This window comes from Sylvia atricapilla, chromosome 13, assembly GCF_009819655.1.
Source record: "Sylvia atricapilla isolate bSylAtr1 chromosome 13, bSylAtr1.pri, whole genome shotgun sequence".
Classification (NCBI taxonomy): Eukaryota; Metazoa; Chordata; class Aves; order Passeriformes; family Sylviidae; genus Sylvia; species Sylvia atricapilla.
Window position 1 is genome coordinate 1,980,337 of NC_089152.1, and position 15,727 is coordinate 1,996,063.

The 15,727-nt window shown below is 47.2% G+C and overlaps 2 protein-coding genes across 2 annotated transcripts in view; one reads left to right on the forward strand and one right to left on the reverse strand.

Moving 5' to 3' along the window:
* Positions 1-736: 736 nt before the first annotated feature.
* On the forward strand, positions 737-4,667 carry SNAPC5 (small nuclear RNA activating complex polypeptide 5). The gene is made up of 3 exons (XM_066328201.1): positions 737-870; positions 2,547-2,636; positions 3,147-4,667. The coding sequence occupies exons 1-3, from the start codon at positions 781-783 to the stop codon at positions 3,249-3,251; spliced, it is 285 nt and encodes a 94-aa protein (XP_066184298.1). The 5' UTR covers positions 737-780; the 3' UTR covers positions 3,252-4,667.
* Positions 4,668-5,095: 428 nt separating this feature from the next.
* MAP2K1 (mitogen-activated protein kinase kinase 1) overlaps positions 5,096-15,727 on the reverse strand; it is a 34,393-nt gene continuing 23,761 nt past the window's right edge. Inside the window, exons 6-11 of the mRNA XM_066328199.1 lie at positions 12,704-12,828; positions 10,294-10,501; positions 9,109-9,173; positions 7,786-7,847; positions 6,879-6,924; positions 5,096-6,029 (exon numbers count right to left, since the gene is read on the reverse strand). Of these exons, the coding sequence (XP_066184296.1) occupies positions 5,916-6,029; positions 6,879-6,924; positions 7,786-7,847; positions 9,109-9,173; positions 10,294-10,501; positions 12,704-12,828 (620 nt within the window). The 3' untranslated portion in view covers positions 5,096-5,915. The remainder of the gene's footprint in view (positions 6,030-6,878; positions 6,925-7,785; positions 7,848-9,108; positions 9,174-10,293; positions 10,502-12,703; positions 12,829-15,727) is intronic.

Here is a 15,727-nt window from a genome sequence, read left to right on the forward strand (position 1 = left end):
GCCGGCCGTGGGTGCGGTGGCCAGGAGCAGCTGCAGCGGCTGGCCGTGGGTGCGGTGGCCAGGAGCAGGTGCTGTGGCCAGGAGCAGCTGCAGCGGCCGGCCGTGGCCGTGGGTGCAGTGGCCAGGAGCAGGTGCGGTGGCCAGGAGCAGGTGCTGTGACCGGCGGTGGCCAGGAGCAGCTGCAGTGGCCGGCCGTGGGTGCCGTGGCTGGCCGTGGGTGCAGTGGCCGGCCGTGGGTGCTGTGGCCAGGAGCAGCTGCAGCGGCCGTGGGTGCAGTGGCCAGGAGCAGGTGCTGTGACCGGCGGTGGCCAGGAGCAGCTGCAGTGCCCGGCCCTGGCCGTGGGTGCTGTGGCCAGGAGCAGCTGCAGCGGCCGGCTGTGGCCGTGGGTGCGGTGGCCAGGAGCAGGTGCTGTGACCGGCGGTGGCCAGGAGCAGGTGCGGTGGCCATGGGTGAGTGCGGTGGCCAGGAGCAGCTGCAGCGGCCGGCCGTGGATGCTGCGGCCAGGAGCAGCTGCAGCGGCCGGCCGTGGCCGTGGGTGCAGTGGCCGGCCGTGGGTGCGGTGGCCAGGAGCAGCTGCAGCGGCCGTGGGTGCGGTGGCCAGGAGCAGCTGCAGTGCCCGGCCCTGGCCGTGGGTGCTGTGACCGGCGGTGCCCAGGAGCAGCTGCAGCGCCCGGCCCTGGCCGCTCGGTGGCGGCCGCCGCTCCCCGCCGTGCCGCGCTGACGTCCGCGGGCGGCCCGTGACGTGCGGGGCCGGGGCGGTGCCTCCCCCGGCGGGGACGATGCTGAGCCGGCTGCAGGAGCTGCGCCGGGAGGAGGAGACGCTGCTGCGGGTCAAGGCGGCGCTGCACGATCAGCTCCGGCGCCTGCGGGTGCGCGGGGCCGGCCCGGGGCTGGGGGCGGCCGTGGGCACCGGAGCGGGGCCGGGCCATCAGCCCTGCCGTCTGCCCGCGCTCCGCCACGGGCCCGGCCCGCTCGGGGCTGGGGAACGGGGAGCCGCTGCCGGGAGTCGGGCGGGCTGGGAAAGGGCAGCCACGCACGGTGCTCTGGGGGGTGAATGTGATTGTGAGTGCGTGTAGGGTGCGTCTGTGACAGGTACCTGTAAAAGAGAAATGTGAGTGCATACAGGATAGGTTAAGCGATAAGTGTAATTGTGAGTGTATGTAGGATACAGCTCTAGGAGCTACCGGTGAGTGTATGTATACATTGAGAAGAATGTCAGTAGGATATAGCCCTAAGATATATAGGATCCTATATAGATATACCTCCTATATATAGAATATATCTCTGAGAGGTAAATGTGAGTATATTCTATATGTAGAATATATCTCTGAGAGGTAAATGTGAGTATATTCTATATGTAGAATATATCTCTGAGAGGTAAATGTGAGTATATTCTATATGTAGAATATATCTCTGAGAGGTAAATGTGAGTATATATATATACATATGTATATCCTATATGTAGGATATAGTTCCAAGAGGTAAATGTGAGTATATATATATATATATATCTTATATGTAGGATATAGTTCTAAGAGGTAAATGTGAGTGTATATATATCTTATATGCAGGATATATCTCTAAGAGGTAAATGTGAGTATATATATATACATATGTATATCCTATATGTAGGATATAGTTCTAAGAGGTAAATGTGAGTGTATATATATCTTATATGTAGGATATAGTTCTAAGAGGTAAATGTGAGTGTATATATATCTTATATGCAGGATATATCTCTAAGAGGTAAATGTGAGTATATATATATACATATGTATATCCTATATGTAGGATATAGTTCTAAGAGGTAAATGTGAGTGTATATATATCTTATATGCAGGATATATCTCTAAGAGGTAAATGTGAGTATATATATATACATATGTATATCCTATATGTAGGATATAGTTCTAAGAGGTAAATGTGAGTGTATATATATCTTATATGCAGGATATATCTCTAAGAGGTAAATGTGAGTATATATATATACATATGTATATCCTATATGTAGGATATAGTTCCAAGAGGTAAATGTGAGTATATATATCTTATATGTAGGGTATAGTTCTAAGAGGTAAATGCAGTACATATTAATGTAATGTAGTACATATTAAGAGATAAAGGTAATTGTGAGTGTACATAGGATACATCTGCACAAGGTAAATGTGAGAGGATGTGGGATACATTAAGAGATAGATGTAGTTGTGAGTGGATGTGGGATACATCTCTGGGAGATACCTGGAATTATGAGTGTCTGTATACATTAAGAGATAAATATAATTGTGAGTACATCTCTAAGAGGTAAACGTGAGTGTGTGGTTTGCCTTAGCTGATGGAGGGAGGAGGGATAGTTCGAGGTAGTGGAACTGAAGACTGCGTGGCTTTAGAGACTCAGGTAAATCGTAACGAAGGAGCGTAGAACAGAACTGCAGCTTGAACAAAGCTTTCCAGACCCCGATACTGGGGCTCGGAGCCGGTGAGCAGTGTCAGGCGGGCCGGGTGTTAATGCCGTGTTGGTGCTGAGTGCCAGCAGTGCTCCCTGCAGGTGGAGGAGCTGGCGCTGCAGTCCATGATCCAGGCCGGCGAGGAGAACGTCCCAGTGCCGCTGGCAGCCCTGGCCGAGGACACGCAGCAGGTAAAGGGGTCCCTGGGCTCCGAGGGGGCCCCACAGCCGGGGGTGAGCATGAGCAGGGCTCTGCCTGCTTCTCCTGTGCCTGTGTCACCTCACTGACGCTTCTCATCAGTGCAGAGCTCAGCTGGAAGATGTCTGCGTTGCTGCTGGCTTGTTTCCAGGGTTTCACCTTTTCCCATCCCCAAAAGCAGCACCGTGTTTCCAGGGGGATTGGGAAATACCTGTGTATTTGTGTGTAATACCTGTGTTCACCTGTGTGGTGAAGCTTCAGTTCACCATTAGTGGGGTATTCTGTGGCACGGGGGTGGCCCCGGTGCCGGCGATGGAGGCTCAGAACCTGCCAGCCTGACCCAAGTGCAGCTTTTCCTTGTTGCTGTGATGGGCTCTCAGTCAGCAGTTCCAGCTCTGCATTAAATGAGTCTTTCATTAACAGTGGCTGCACAGCTCTGTCAGTGATTTAACAAGTGTTTGGTGTCTGTGCTGGTTTGGTAATGGGCCCTTTTCTCGTGACAGGCTCTTGGGCAGATGGACAATGAGGCTGCCATCAATCAAACCCAGTTACACCTCAGTCTTCAGGATGATAAAGAGGAGGAAGAGGAGGAAGAATCTGATTCTTGAGAGAAAAAAAATCCAACATGGTTTTTAATACAGACTCAGGAATTTCTTCTTCATTCATATGAAACTCACCAAGTGATTTCCATTTTGTGCTGTGTGTGGATATGAACTGTTTGATATATCAGAGTTGAGGGCAGTGACAACACTGAACACACGAATTTCACAGCCTGGGCACATCTTGACTCAGATGTTGAAAGAATGAAAATCTGCTGCACAAATATGTAGCATAACCCATTCCACATTTCAAACCTAATGTAGCTCTTTACAACATCTTTGGATGTGGAAGGGAGAAGTAATTGATCAACCAGACTAATTAACACATGCACTAAAAGCAATAACTTGTCTGTTCTCACTTCCTGATGTGAGAAACAAATCCAGGTCCTGAGGCTGGTGCTGCCCCAAATGATAACCTCATTTGCCTAAACTGGGAATTTAAGATACAGGTTGAGAAAGATGTGTCCAGGGCTGTCTCCAGCCTTCAGCTGCTGTTTTCTCAGTTCCATGGAAAGCTGGAGTCACTCCCAGAGTCCTCCCAGTGTCAGCCCAATTCTGTGCACAGCAGGGATGTCCCTCTGTCCCCCTGGTGCTCTCCAGTTCTGTCAGTCTGTCCCAAAGAGGGGCTTTCTACTTCTGCTCCTTCAGAGCAGCAGCCAAGGAGCCTTTTATTTGTCCACAAATCGTAGAGTAAGAAATGATCCGTGGTGCTTGTAATAAGCCAATACTCTTAAATTGGTGTTCTTTTATTTTTCCCCCGTTGTAACCTCATAAATCAAGGCAGGGTCACCTGTTATCATGTGATTCTCAAGGAGGAGCATGAGGAGTTCAAGCACTTAATTATAAATGGAAAGTGATGTGAAATCTCCACAAGTTTTGCGTTTGGAAAAGTGTCTGGGATCCTGGGGGTGGTCAGAACTGACATTCAGCCTCCAGTGAATTCCTGCCACTGTTCAATGAGTGTTAATTTGGCTCTTGTTTGGTTTGTACCAGTGGAAACTGTTGGGATGTAAATGTGGCTTCATCCTGTACTAAAGACTGTTTGAGGATCCTGGGTATCTAATGGAGGAATTCAGAACAGGAGTGAAGAGATTGTTTAACAAAGCTTCCCCAAGCCTGACAGGTAAAAAAAATCCCCAAAGTCTGAGCCAAAAATGTTATGGTCAAATAAGCCTTTGCAGTGATGTGTGTGAAGAGCTGGTTAGGGAGGAGCTCAGGAGCCATCCTGGCCTTTCTTGGCACATTTCAACTCCAAAGGATAATTCTGACTGTTGAAAAATGTTATTTGTGCCCAGCATGGTCCAGAGCAGTTTTCATGGATGAAATTCCTGCTGCTTTTGTGAACAAGTCCCTTGCTTTTGGATTTAACAGCCCAATTCTAGTGCATGTTGCAATAAAGTTCTTTTCCTGCTGTCCTTACCCACAGCTGTGCTTGCAGTGCCCACGTTATTTCTGTCTGGGAGAACAAAGTGGGAGCTGAACCTCTCAGACCTCGCTGTGTGTTTCTTTTAGCCAACAGTAAAAGAGCCTGGTGCGGGTCTGTTTGCTGGGTGTAGAGTTTAATTTACAGCCTCCCAGCTGTCACTTCGGGTGTCATTGCAGCCAGGAGAGGCTGGAGGGAGCCCTGGATGTGTCACTGAGTCATTTCCTGCCCTGCTGGGCCCGGGCTGTGCCAGCCCTTTGATACCTGATCCTTTGGGCATGTGGAAGTTCACGGCCCGCTGATGGGGATTCCTTTTGGGGAGGAATTTCAGGCATTTCCTCATCCAAAGCATCCTCTCAAAGAGCTGAAATTTATAATGCAGTGACCAGATTAAAGCCTTGGTCAGGTTTTGAAAAAAAGCTTCAAGAAGTTATTTGATAATATATTTATTAAGAGAACCCATTGCTAAACATCTGAGAGAATAAAACAATAAAGGATTTTCATACACTTTTAGACACTAAACACAGTTGTCATGACTCTTTAGGTTAAAAGAAAGCAAAGTGCTTGGATCATTGTCTTGATTCCATAGGACACTTCCAAGAACTAACTTTTAAAAATCAATTAGAAAGACAGACATCACTAAATCCAAGGATGATGATGATGATATGTTCGAAAAATAAATATAGAAATATGAACAAGTCTACAATTAGAATATTGCCCTGTGCATTCCGAGGAATGCAGAGCTCTTGCCTTCTTCACCTGCAAAAGAGAGAGATCTCTAGACAACAGCAACATTGGAGCCTAACTTTGAGGAACAGCTGGGCAGCAGCAAAGCATGCTCACAGACAGGCTCGGAGCATCCCGATCCCGAGCCCGGGGAGCTCAGGGAAAGCATGATTGAAGTACCAACGATTTACAAAGAGTCTTGATAAAGTTCAAACAAGCCAGGGGCCAACCCTCCCCCAAACCCCTGCCCCAGCGATATTTTCATTAAGAAAGAATATCCATAATCACCTAAAATCAGCAAGCACTGGAACTTACACAGCTTACATTTGGTCAGTGTGAACGAACGGGAGCCGGTACGATACCAATTAGTTCAGGACGAGATTTAAAACCGTTTTGGCACATGCTATCAAGACATTCTTCCTTAAGAGGTGAAATACATGTTTGAACGGGTACAAGCTGAGGAAAAGAGGAACCAGGAGAGCGTGGTTGTCACCAGAGGTACAGTCCAGGAGCTGCCCCCGGGCTCAGACGCCGGCGGCGTGCGTGGGGGTGCTGGGCTGGTTAAGGCCGATGGTGGAGCACAGCCACCCCGCAAAATCCACCTCCTCCGCCTCGGATCTCTTGATGAAAGCATGGATCTGGGCACAGGAGAACAGGGTCAGGGTGCCAGCTCTCAGCCTGCTCAGCAGCAGCCCCTCAGGAGCACCCTGAATCCACCCGGAGCAATGGAGCTGGGAAACTTTACAGAGCACGTGGGGAGTTTTCCAGAGAGCAGCATCCCAGAGGGATCCTGCCACACAGAACACTTGCAGCACAGAAATGGGACTCAGCCACTCGAGGTAAAACTCTGGAAAATGTCTGCCTGGGCACTAAAAGGCTTTTTGTAATAAAAAAAGAGTCTCTCTGCATTTTGCTGCACTATTATTGTACAGCAGGGTGAGGGCAGGGAAAACCTGATTTTCTGCAGTACAAATAAAGTCCTGGCACTCCACTTCAAATCATAAAAAGATGCCCTGAGGTTGATATGGTTATTTCACACAGGGAAAAAAATGCAGGATTTGTGTTGAGTTCTACAGATTTTGCAAGACAAAGCTGGTAAAAGAGTGACAAATTCTGCGTTTCACAACAGATGTTTAAAAATCATTAGTCCATATGGTATGTGGAGCTTTGTTCTTTTGTCTTCCTAAAAACATTAATCAATACTTTATCATTAACTAATAAACTCAAGAGAGAATTCTTTTGTTAATTAATTTAAGTCACCCATTGTGATTATCAAATGGCAGACTCCACAACCCACTCGAATTTTGGTCTCCTTGGCAGTCCCTGTTGTAGGAGGGTGTGAAACCTGCAGCCCCTTGATCTCCAGCTCAGAAAAGCTGTTCCTGCTCAAGCTGAGCTGCTCGTGGTCTGCTCTGGGCCAGCTGAGGAAGCCAACCTGCCTGGGAAAGGGCTCTTAGATTAAAATGAAATTAAAACCCTTCACTTACCATCAGCTGCTTCAAGTCGGCTCTCTCAGCAGGATTTTTAATTAAACTAGGAAAACACAAAGTGGTGCACAAGTTACACTCTGTTATCTTTTAAAATCAGGCTGGAGTTGTTGGTTGTACTGCTCTGGTCTGATGACACAGCTCCAGAAAAGCATCAGGTGCCTCTCAGACAGAGATGGGAGCCTGCAATTCTCCTCTGGGAGCTCCACAGCTCCAGGTAAGAAATCCTGACTTGTCTGAGACTGCTGAGTGTCTAAACCAAGCTGGGGACATAAATCCCATTTCAACCAAAACAACATAAACCACTTTATCCCTCACATTTCTCTGCCCCAAGTCAAGCTCAGTATCAAGCAGGGCTATTGCACGACTGTCCTTCCTTCTGGAAGCTGTAAATACAGATAATGGATAAATGAACATTTGAACTGCAATGAATTGCCTCCTTTAGCAGTGCTGGCATCACTGGGGTGCAACTGGGAAAAGTGAAGAGATGGGGGAATGGCTGCTGGGATAAAGGTGCTGGTTCCAGGGCAAGAAAAACCATCTGGAGCCTGCAAGATTCTGCAGCCACTGCAGGATGATGCTCCTGAGCCCTGCAGAAGCTGTCTGTGCTGGGGGTCACCCCCTAAGGCTGGGAAAGGGCTGCTCTGAGCTGCACACAGCAGCAGAAATTCAGAGAGGGATCTCCCTGAGCTTTGGGGTTCCTCTGGATGCACAGCGCTGTGCTGCCTGTGAGGTGAACTTTAGGCAATTAACACCCAAAGAGGATTATGCTGATTGCAATCCTTCCATTTGCCCCTGGCCTGGAGCAGGGACTGTGATTGCCAAGTGCCTGATGGACAAAGCAAGGCTGAGCCAAACGTGTCCCTCTGCCACTGAGCCACAGGGAAAACACAGAGAAAATACTCACCATTTGTTAACAAAATCTTGAAATTCAGAACCAAAGACACCATTGGGCAGTTTTGGAGGTGGCTGTAAAGAAATGAATTTTTAAAATCAGCAATCCTTCAGCATAACTAATACATGATGATCATGCACAACCCACCCAGATTTACCAGTTCCATGTCCCACACCTGAGCAAAGCTGTAAAACCGTGGCTGATTTGGGTTATTACTGCCAGCTGCAGGACTTCAGGTGTTTTTCAGTAATAAATCAGGTTTTCCCTGGTATGGGGTGGGTTTGGGTGGGTTTTGTTTGGTTGGTTGTTCTACTTTCTCCACACATACACCTGAATGAGGTGAGCACAGCCTCAGCTCTCATTAAGGAAGGCTCAGAGCACTAATTAGCACCCTGTCATTCTCCACACAGCTGAGGGAAGATGCCCTGCACATCATTAGTTGCATAATCCTTTTGATGTCAATTTTCTGTCTCTGGGAATGAGTTTGTTCAGGCTCTGAATTCAGAAAGAATTCTGACAAATCAAGAAGGAGGACTGCATAAACCTTGGTATGAGACCCTGCCTCATCCTCCAGGACTTCACTACAGGATCAGGGTTAAGTTTCCATCCTCACACTGAGTTTCATGCACAGAGCAGAGACAAGGCCTGCACTCCTCCCTCACTGGTGCACAACCTGTGCTGGAGGGAGCAGCTCCTGCTGGAGAAGTTTGTGCTAAATCAGAGCTGGCACAAGATAATCTTGCCAAACTCTGGACTCCTGCAGCTTTTCAGCCCAAACTGACCCCCTCAGGGATGCTGCAAGAGCAGGACCACAGCAGCTGAAGCAATTCAATGCTAACTCTCTTCCCAGAGTTAGTGCTGGCAGATTGGGCCGTTATATAATATGCAAAATAGATTTGTAATCTGAGAGAATTGTGCAGGCAGATGAATTACAGAAGCAATTTATCAATTTCTCAGTGGCACAGGCAATGCAGGCACCCAGACACCAACTGTGCCTTTGAAATGGGTGAGTTGGACACTTTTCAATAATTCACCCAGCTGGAACAATTGTTATCCAATGCTGCAAATGACAGCTAACATGAGCGTGGTTTGGTTGGTTTTTTGAGGAACACAAGCAGTGGAGTCACACAGGTTTCAGTGGTACTTGTGAAAATACTGGAAACAATCCATTCTAAAGCAGGAATCTCTAACCAGCCTTGGAGCTCAGCTGTTAGAAAGACAAGAGAATTGTGACCCTGTCATAAGGCTAAACCAGACTAAACACAGTCCCTCAAACTCCAGGATGCTTTAAAAGTTTACAGTTGTAAAGAGCAGATTTTTAAGTTGATCAATTACCTCATTGACGATGTAATCCAGAAGTTCAAAGATTGCCATTGGGGGTCTGCTGTCTGATCCATAGGCTGGGGAGAAATGGGAGAGGAGGGATCAGTGTCACTGTCCCTGCAGGGCTTTGGGGGTGCTCGAGGAAGCCCAAGTGTGACACTTTTGGCACCTGGCACCCAGCAGATCTACAGGGAAAAGGTGCAACAGCAGCAGGGAAACGTTTTCATGCAAGCAGACATTTCCAGGTCTGATCTAAAGCATTCACTTCACTGGGAATCATCCTGCAGCACTTGGATCAGCACCTTGGAGAAAACCAGAGCAACAGACTGGGATGTCAGATTGGGTCTCTGGTGCTCTGTTCTCACAGAGCTGCTCTCACTGAAGCTCAGCCATGTGCCCACTACAACCCTGATTTTTTAAAAGTTTCAAGCCCCACTGTGTAGAGCAGGATGAGATAGAAAAGCCCTTGGAGCTGGCAGGGAAGGGTGCTGGGAATGAAGTCAGAGTGCTGGGAATGAAGGCAGAGGGCTGGGAATGAAGGCAGAATGTTGGGAATGAAGTCAGAGCATTGGGAATGAAGTCAGAGCATTGGGAATGAAGTCAGGGCGCTGGGAATTAACTCAGAGGGCTGGGAATGAACTCAGAGGGCTGGGAATGAACTCAGGGCGCTGGGAATGAACTCAGGGCGCTGGGAATGAACTCAGAGGGCTGGGAATGAACTCAGAGCATTGGGAATGAACTCAGAGCATTGGGAATGAACTCAGGGCGCTGGGAATGAACTCAGGGCGCTGGGAATGAACTCAGGGCGCTGGGAATGAAGTCAGAGCATTGGGAATTAACTCAGAGGGCTGGGAATGAACTCAGAGGGCTGGGAATGAACTCAGAGGGCTGGGAATGAACTCAGGGCGCTGGGAATGAAGTCAGAGCATTGGGAATGAAGTCAGAGCGCTGGGAATGAACTCAGAGCGCTGGGAATGAACTCAGAGGGCTGGGAATGAACTCAGAGGGCTGGGAATGAACTCAGAGGGCTGGGAATGAACTCAGAGGGCTGGGAATGAACTCAGAGGGCTGGGAATGAACTCAGGGCGCTGGGAATGAAGTCAGAGCATTGGGAATGAAGTCAGAGCATTGGGAATGAAGTCAGAGCATTGGGAATGAAGTCAGAGCATTGGGAATGAAGTCAGGGCTGTAACTCACAGCTCATGGGCCGGCCGGGCGCTCTTTGCCTGGGCGAGGTCTCTGTGACTGGAGAATCTCCCTCCACAGGGCAGCCAAACATCAATTCCAGCTCCTTGGAGTCCGGAGGGGGAATGGGGTACCTGCCAATGGCCATCTCCACCAGGGACAGCCCCATGCTCCAGATATCTGACTGCACTGAGTAGTGAGTGCCCTGAAGCCTCTCAGGCTGCAAAACACAGGGGAGGGGAGAGAGGCAGGTTTGTAATGAGAAATTACAAGAAAATTTACATTCTGCAATAACCTGGATAAATGAAAGGATGAAACCTCTTAGTACAGCATGCTCAAGTTGCTGACTTATTGGTATTTTCCTGGAAATAACAGAATTTATTTTTTTTTTTTTGTCCTCTGTATTTCCTTAAGTTCCCCAAACATTCCAGCACTGCAAACAACTGTGAGACTCTTCAGAAATTCATCTCTTCTGTGCTGGTTTATTTCTTCAGCACACATCCAACGGAAGTACTACACAAGGCTCTACAGGCAAGATCACACTCAGCCAAAAATATCTTTTGTATTGTCTTTAGGAGATTCACACACTGTAAAGGTATTGAAGTATGGGGTGGTTTTGGGTTTGTTTTTTTTTTTTTTGGTCAGTTGAATCATGATCAGAAATGTATCTGACTATTCCAGTTCCACTGCTCCACAGATCCTCAGTTTTGAGCAGTGCATCCACCCCCTGCTTCTGCCAAAACCAGCAGATGAGGGCTGCACAACTCCTTTTGCTTCATTTTTGCACCTGCTTTGTCAGTCTATGTTCAGTGCTGAATATGGTTCCTGAAATTATTAATACATTGATCTGCTTCACCCTTAAATCCATTTTTACTGGGAGTTCTCAAAGAAAACGTTCACTTTTCTGTACTCTTTTTAAAATCAAGCTCATATTTTACCCAAATGGTGCAGATTATTCTCTGATTACATGCACATATTGGAAAAATACATATTTAATTTGAAACTCCCTCTCAAAGAATGTGAGAATGCAGTAAAGCCTCTTCCTTTTGCCATAAGGGGGTGATAGTTTTGTTTAATTATTTTGTAGCATCTACTGAGATTACATTTGAGTTTTCTCCAGGGTCCCACCTCAGTCAATTCCAAACCATCTGGTCAAACTACACAACTGCTGGACAGAACAGAAATGTCCAAATCCCAAGATTTTCATAAAATACAAGTGTAAAGTAAAGGTGGGTGGATGAGAAAGAGCAGCAAACAGAGAGAGCAGTTATTCTATAAACATAATTAAAATCTGGAAATCTGTTCAAGTTAAACACTGTCGTTTTTACACACCTCCATGTGGTAAAAAGGGAGGTTTGCATGCAATAATTCTGTGTGGGTTTGTATGTCTAGGAGCATGCAAAGGGAGCTACTGCAAGAGAAGATCCTTCAGACAAAATCCCCCTCTCGTGGCCTGGTCTGTGATGCCAGAGAGCAAAGCCAACCCTCAGTCTGTAAAAACAACAAATTGAAGAAAACTGAAGGCAGACAGCACTTGGCTCCCATCCCTTCTCCTGGAAGAGCCAGGGAGAGGCAGGAGCAGGGATGAGCTGTGCATTTGGTTTTGCTCATCAGCAACAGCCCCCAGATGTGAGAATGCAAGCCCAGGCTGCTCTCAGGTGTGTCACCAAGGTGAAGTGACACGAAGACAATGCAGGTCTCCTGCTGAACAGAGGCTGCATGAAAGCTTTTTCCCTTCAAGCCTAAGCCCACACAGTTTTAATCCTGCAGCCAGAGCTGGGAACAAGTGCAGCAGTTAATTGTGTGCTGAACAAGGTGTGTGAGAATAAAAGAGCTCTTGTTGCCACGAGCTGGGGCTGGCACATCACACAGAGAGCTCCTCTGGAAAGAAGCTCCAAGGTGTTCCTCATCCACAGGAGCACAGAACCCCCTGGGAACAGCCCCAGATGAATTCCTTGTGCTGTCCCAGGGCTTTTCCTGCTGCTGCAGCCACGCTGGGATCTGGGAGGGTCCCACCAGGAGCTGGTGAGGCAGCACTCTGCTACAGAGCAACCCCAGCAAATGCTGGAGTGGGAAGAGAAGCACACTTCCCAAGGAAAACAAACCATCAACACTGGGATTTTCTGGGAGACACAGACGTGTCCAACCCCCAAAGGCAAGAACTGACTGGGTTCTGCAGTGTAGCCCCAGCCCCAGATCTTCTAGAGTGTTATAAATATTCCAGGTTTTTTGCTTTTCCTGCAACAGTTCTTCCCCCTGACATACACACACAGAGTCTGATCTGACACCAGAATATTCCTGGAATGCAGGAAGAGCTGAACCAGGAACAGCAACAGTTGGTTCTTGTTTGATCACCAGAACTGGGACAACTCAAGCCTAACAAACTCAGAGCTGTGAAATCTGGGTTTAAACCTGTACTTACAGACATGTAGGAGCGTGTGCCAACAAAGGAGTTTGCCATGGAATCTATCAGCTGCCCACTGACACCAAAGTCACAAAGCTTGATTTCACCTCTAGAGTTTACCAAAATGTTGGATGGTTTCACATCTGGAAAAAAAAAATAAAGTGAATGGATGATTTAGGAGATGAAACAGGAAACCTGACAATGCAAGGTGAGAATTCTCATCTGCCTCCTTCTGTTTCCCTTCTGTGACACAATTCTGCAAATAATAAGAGATTTGGGTCCATCTCACTGACTCTTTATTTAACTCTAGATAAATAAAAAGAAATATTAAATATTACACGTGAAAAAAAAGTTGTCAGCTTTTTGATTTCCTGGCTTTTAAATATTAGGTTTGGATATCCACATCCTCCTTACAGATAAATAGTCTCCTTTGAGATAAATAAGTGTACAACAGCAGAACTCCTCCTGAATGATGATACTTTGCCTAGAAAGGATCAATAAAGAGGCCCTACATATTTATTTTACAAAGGTCAATTAATTACAGCAGCCACACAATCATTCCTTCATATCTACAGAGGATTAATCATCCTATGGCCAAACACTCCCTGGGGTGGGTTCTTGCTTTCTGGGTTTGTTGGTTTTGTTGGGGTGGTGATCTTGGGTTTGGTTGTTGGTTTAGATTTGGGATTTGTTGTTGGTTTTTTTAAGCTCTGAAAAAAATAATTTTCCTGTTATTGAAAATGTGTGTTTGAAATAATTTCAGGTTGTTTTTTTTTCCTGTGACAGAGCCCCTTCATGATTTTGAATTAATCACTTCTCCTAAATGGAAATTTAATAAGGGTCACTGGTAGCTTAGCAACTAATAACAGCTCTTTGTGAATGCAAAGGTACAGGGAACAAGTGTTCAGTGTTTCTTTTAGAGCTGTAAGGAGGTTTTTCCCTGTTTCTCACTGCTTTAGCTGGTCATTACCAACACATTATCAAAACAAGCAACCAACAGCCCACATTGGCAGAGTAATGCTGCAGCAAAAAGGGAACTGCAGAATTGTTTTGAAGAAAGAGAATCATAATTCCACTTTAAAGCAGACTCAGAAGTCTGTAGGCTGTCACATTTTCATTTGCTTTTCACTTTTAAGCACAGAGAAATTCCAGGAGCTGCCCTTTGGTTGGGACGCCCATGTGATGTCCCTGGGAAGAGGACACAAGTGTGACAAAGGTTTGTGCCTCACTGAGCAAGATCCACAGGGAGGAGAAAATAAAACTATTTCAGCTGTTGTCCTCCAGGTCCTTTTTGAGGAGTAACATAAAGTTTGGATAATTATCTACTTTGGGAAATTGTGGCTCCATTTTTATTTTTTTTTTTGTCCCTGACATTCCTTTCCAGGCAACTGAAACTGTCCAGGCACCATTTCCTGCTCTGATTTGTGACTAGAAAATCCAGGCAGGTATTTTGTGTGTGCTGCTTTCAATTCCCCACCCCCGGGAGGGGATCTGGCCAGCTGGGCACAGAGCTGGACCTTCTGCAAGCTCTGCCTCCTCTGGGTCAGCCCTGCCTGCTGAGAGACCTCACCACAGGGAAATTTTCACCATGGAAAGGAAGAATCCAGGCTGGGAGCTTCACCCAGCAGTTTCAAACTCCAGCAGGAGCTGAAAAACAAACCCAAAGGCCAAACAGGGAAGCAGAGAGCTGAGATTCCCAACTGCACAGGGCTCTGCACCCAAAGCCCTGTGCAAAAGCAAGGTGGGAAGAACAGGGTTTGCAAAGCACACTGGAGGCACAGCAGAGCCTGAACAAACCCCAGATACCCACATTTGTGCTGCTCATCAGTGCACAGCCACAAATTCGACTCAGAACAAAGATGTCAATACTCACTTTGAGTTCACTGATACCTCATCATTAAATGGCAAAGAAAAAAACCCATTACCATTCCACTGCCCCAAACAAAATTCTCTTTGTGAGCATCTTGAAGTTTCAGACTCCCCCTGATCTCCTGAAGGCTTCCCTTTTCCCCTCAGTGCTTTTGCAGGTGGCAATGCCACCCTGCAGCTCTCAGAGCAGCACAGCAATCCCATCTCCTCACTGGGTTTCTGCACAAAGCTTCTCCTCCCTGGAGTATTTTCATTTTCCACACAAGGCACCCCATGTGATCAGTGTGATGTTTGGAAGGCTGCTGCCTTTCCACCCCTCTAAATGTAGCACCTATTCTATTTTCACTCCAGAGCCTCCGAGCACTTGTGCAGTTTCTCTGGAAACCAGAGATTTGTATTGCCAGAGGAACAGGAATGCCAAAGCATCCTGCAAAATCTCTGCTGGAACTTGCAAGGAAAAGACAAAAGGAACACACAAGGTGTTATGTAAGCATTTCAGCTTTAAAGAAAGTGGGAGATATTTTATATACCATCCCAGAGAAGCCAGGAAGAGAATTCTAGAGAAGTCCTTTGCCAGGGGGATGGATTTATGACACTGCAAAGGGAGCTGGTAACACAGAGAAGTTTCCAGAATGCCTGATAATCTCTCTCTGAGGTTCCTTCCTCTGCTCTGCCCCACAAGTTCATTCTGAAAGGGGGCCCTGGATGCTGTCACAACCCCTTCAGGCCAGAATTCCCTCTGTACCAGCTACTGAGCAGACCTGTGAGGACATGGACCAGAGATGTGTCTTGTACATTATTGGGATCTCCCAAGGCAGGATCTCACAAGAATCCCCTGGAACTTCGACCCTGGAACAGAGCAGTGACACTTCCCTGAGGCTGCTGCCTCCAGCTGGGCTTCAAAACCTTCCAGAGCAGCTTCTTCTGCAAGGAGAGACTGCCCACAGAGGATTAAACTGCAGACAGCACCACAGATATCTTTATTTAACAGAAGATCTTATTAAAATATCCAGCACAGTCGTGCTCCTCACCCCTTCCTTTCCTGTGCCTGCCTTGGATGCCACCAGTTGAACTCGCAGAGGTTTTGTGATTTCATTCCTGTCTGCTCAGAGAGGACCAGAACACAAAGCACAGTGCTCCACATGAGCAAACCCTCTATAAAAGAACTGTCTT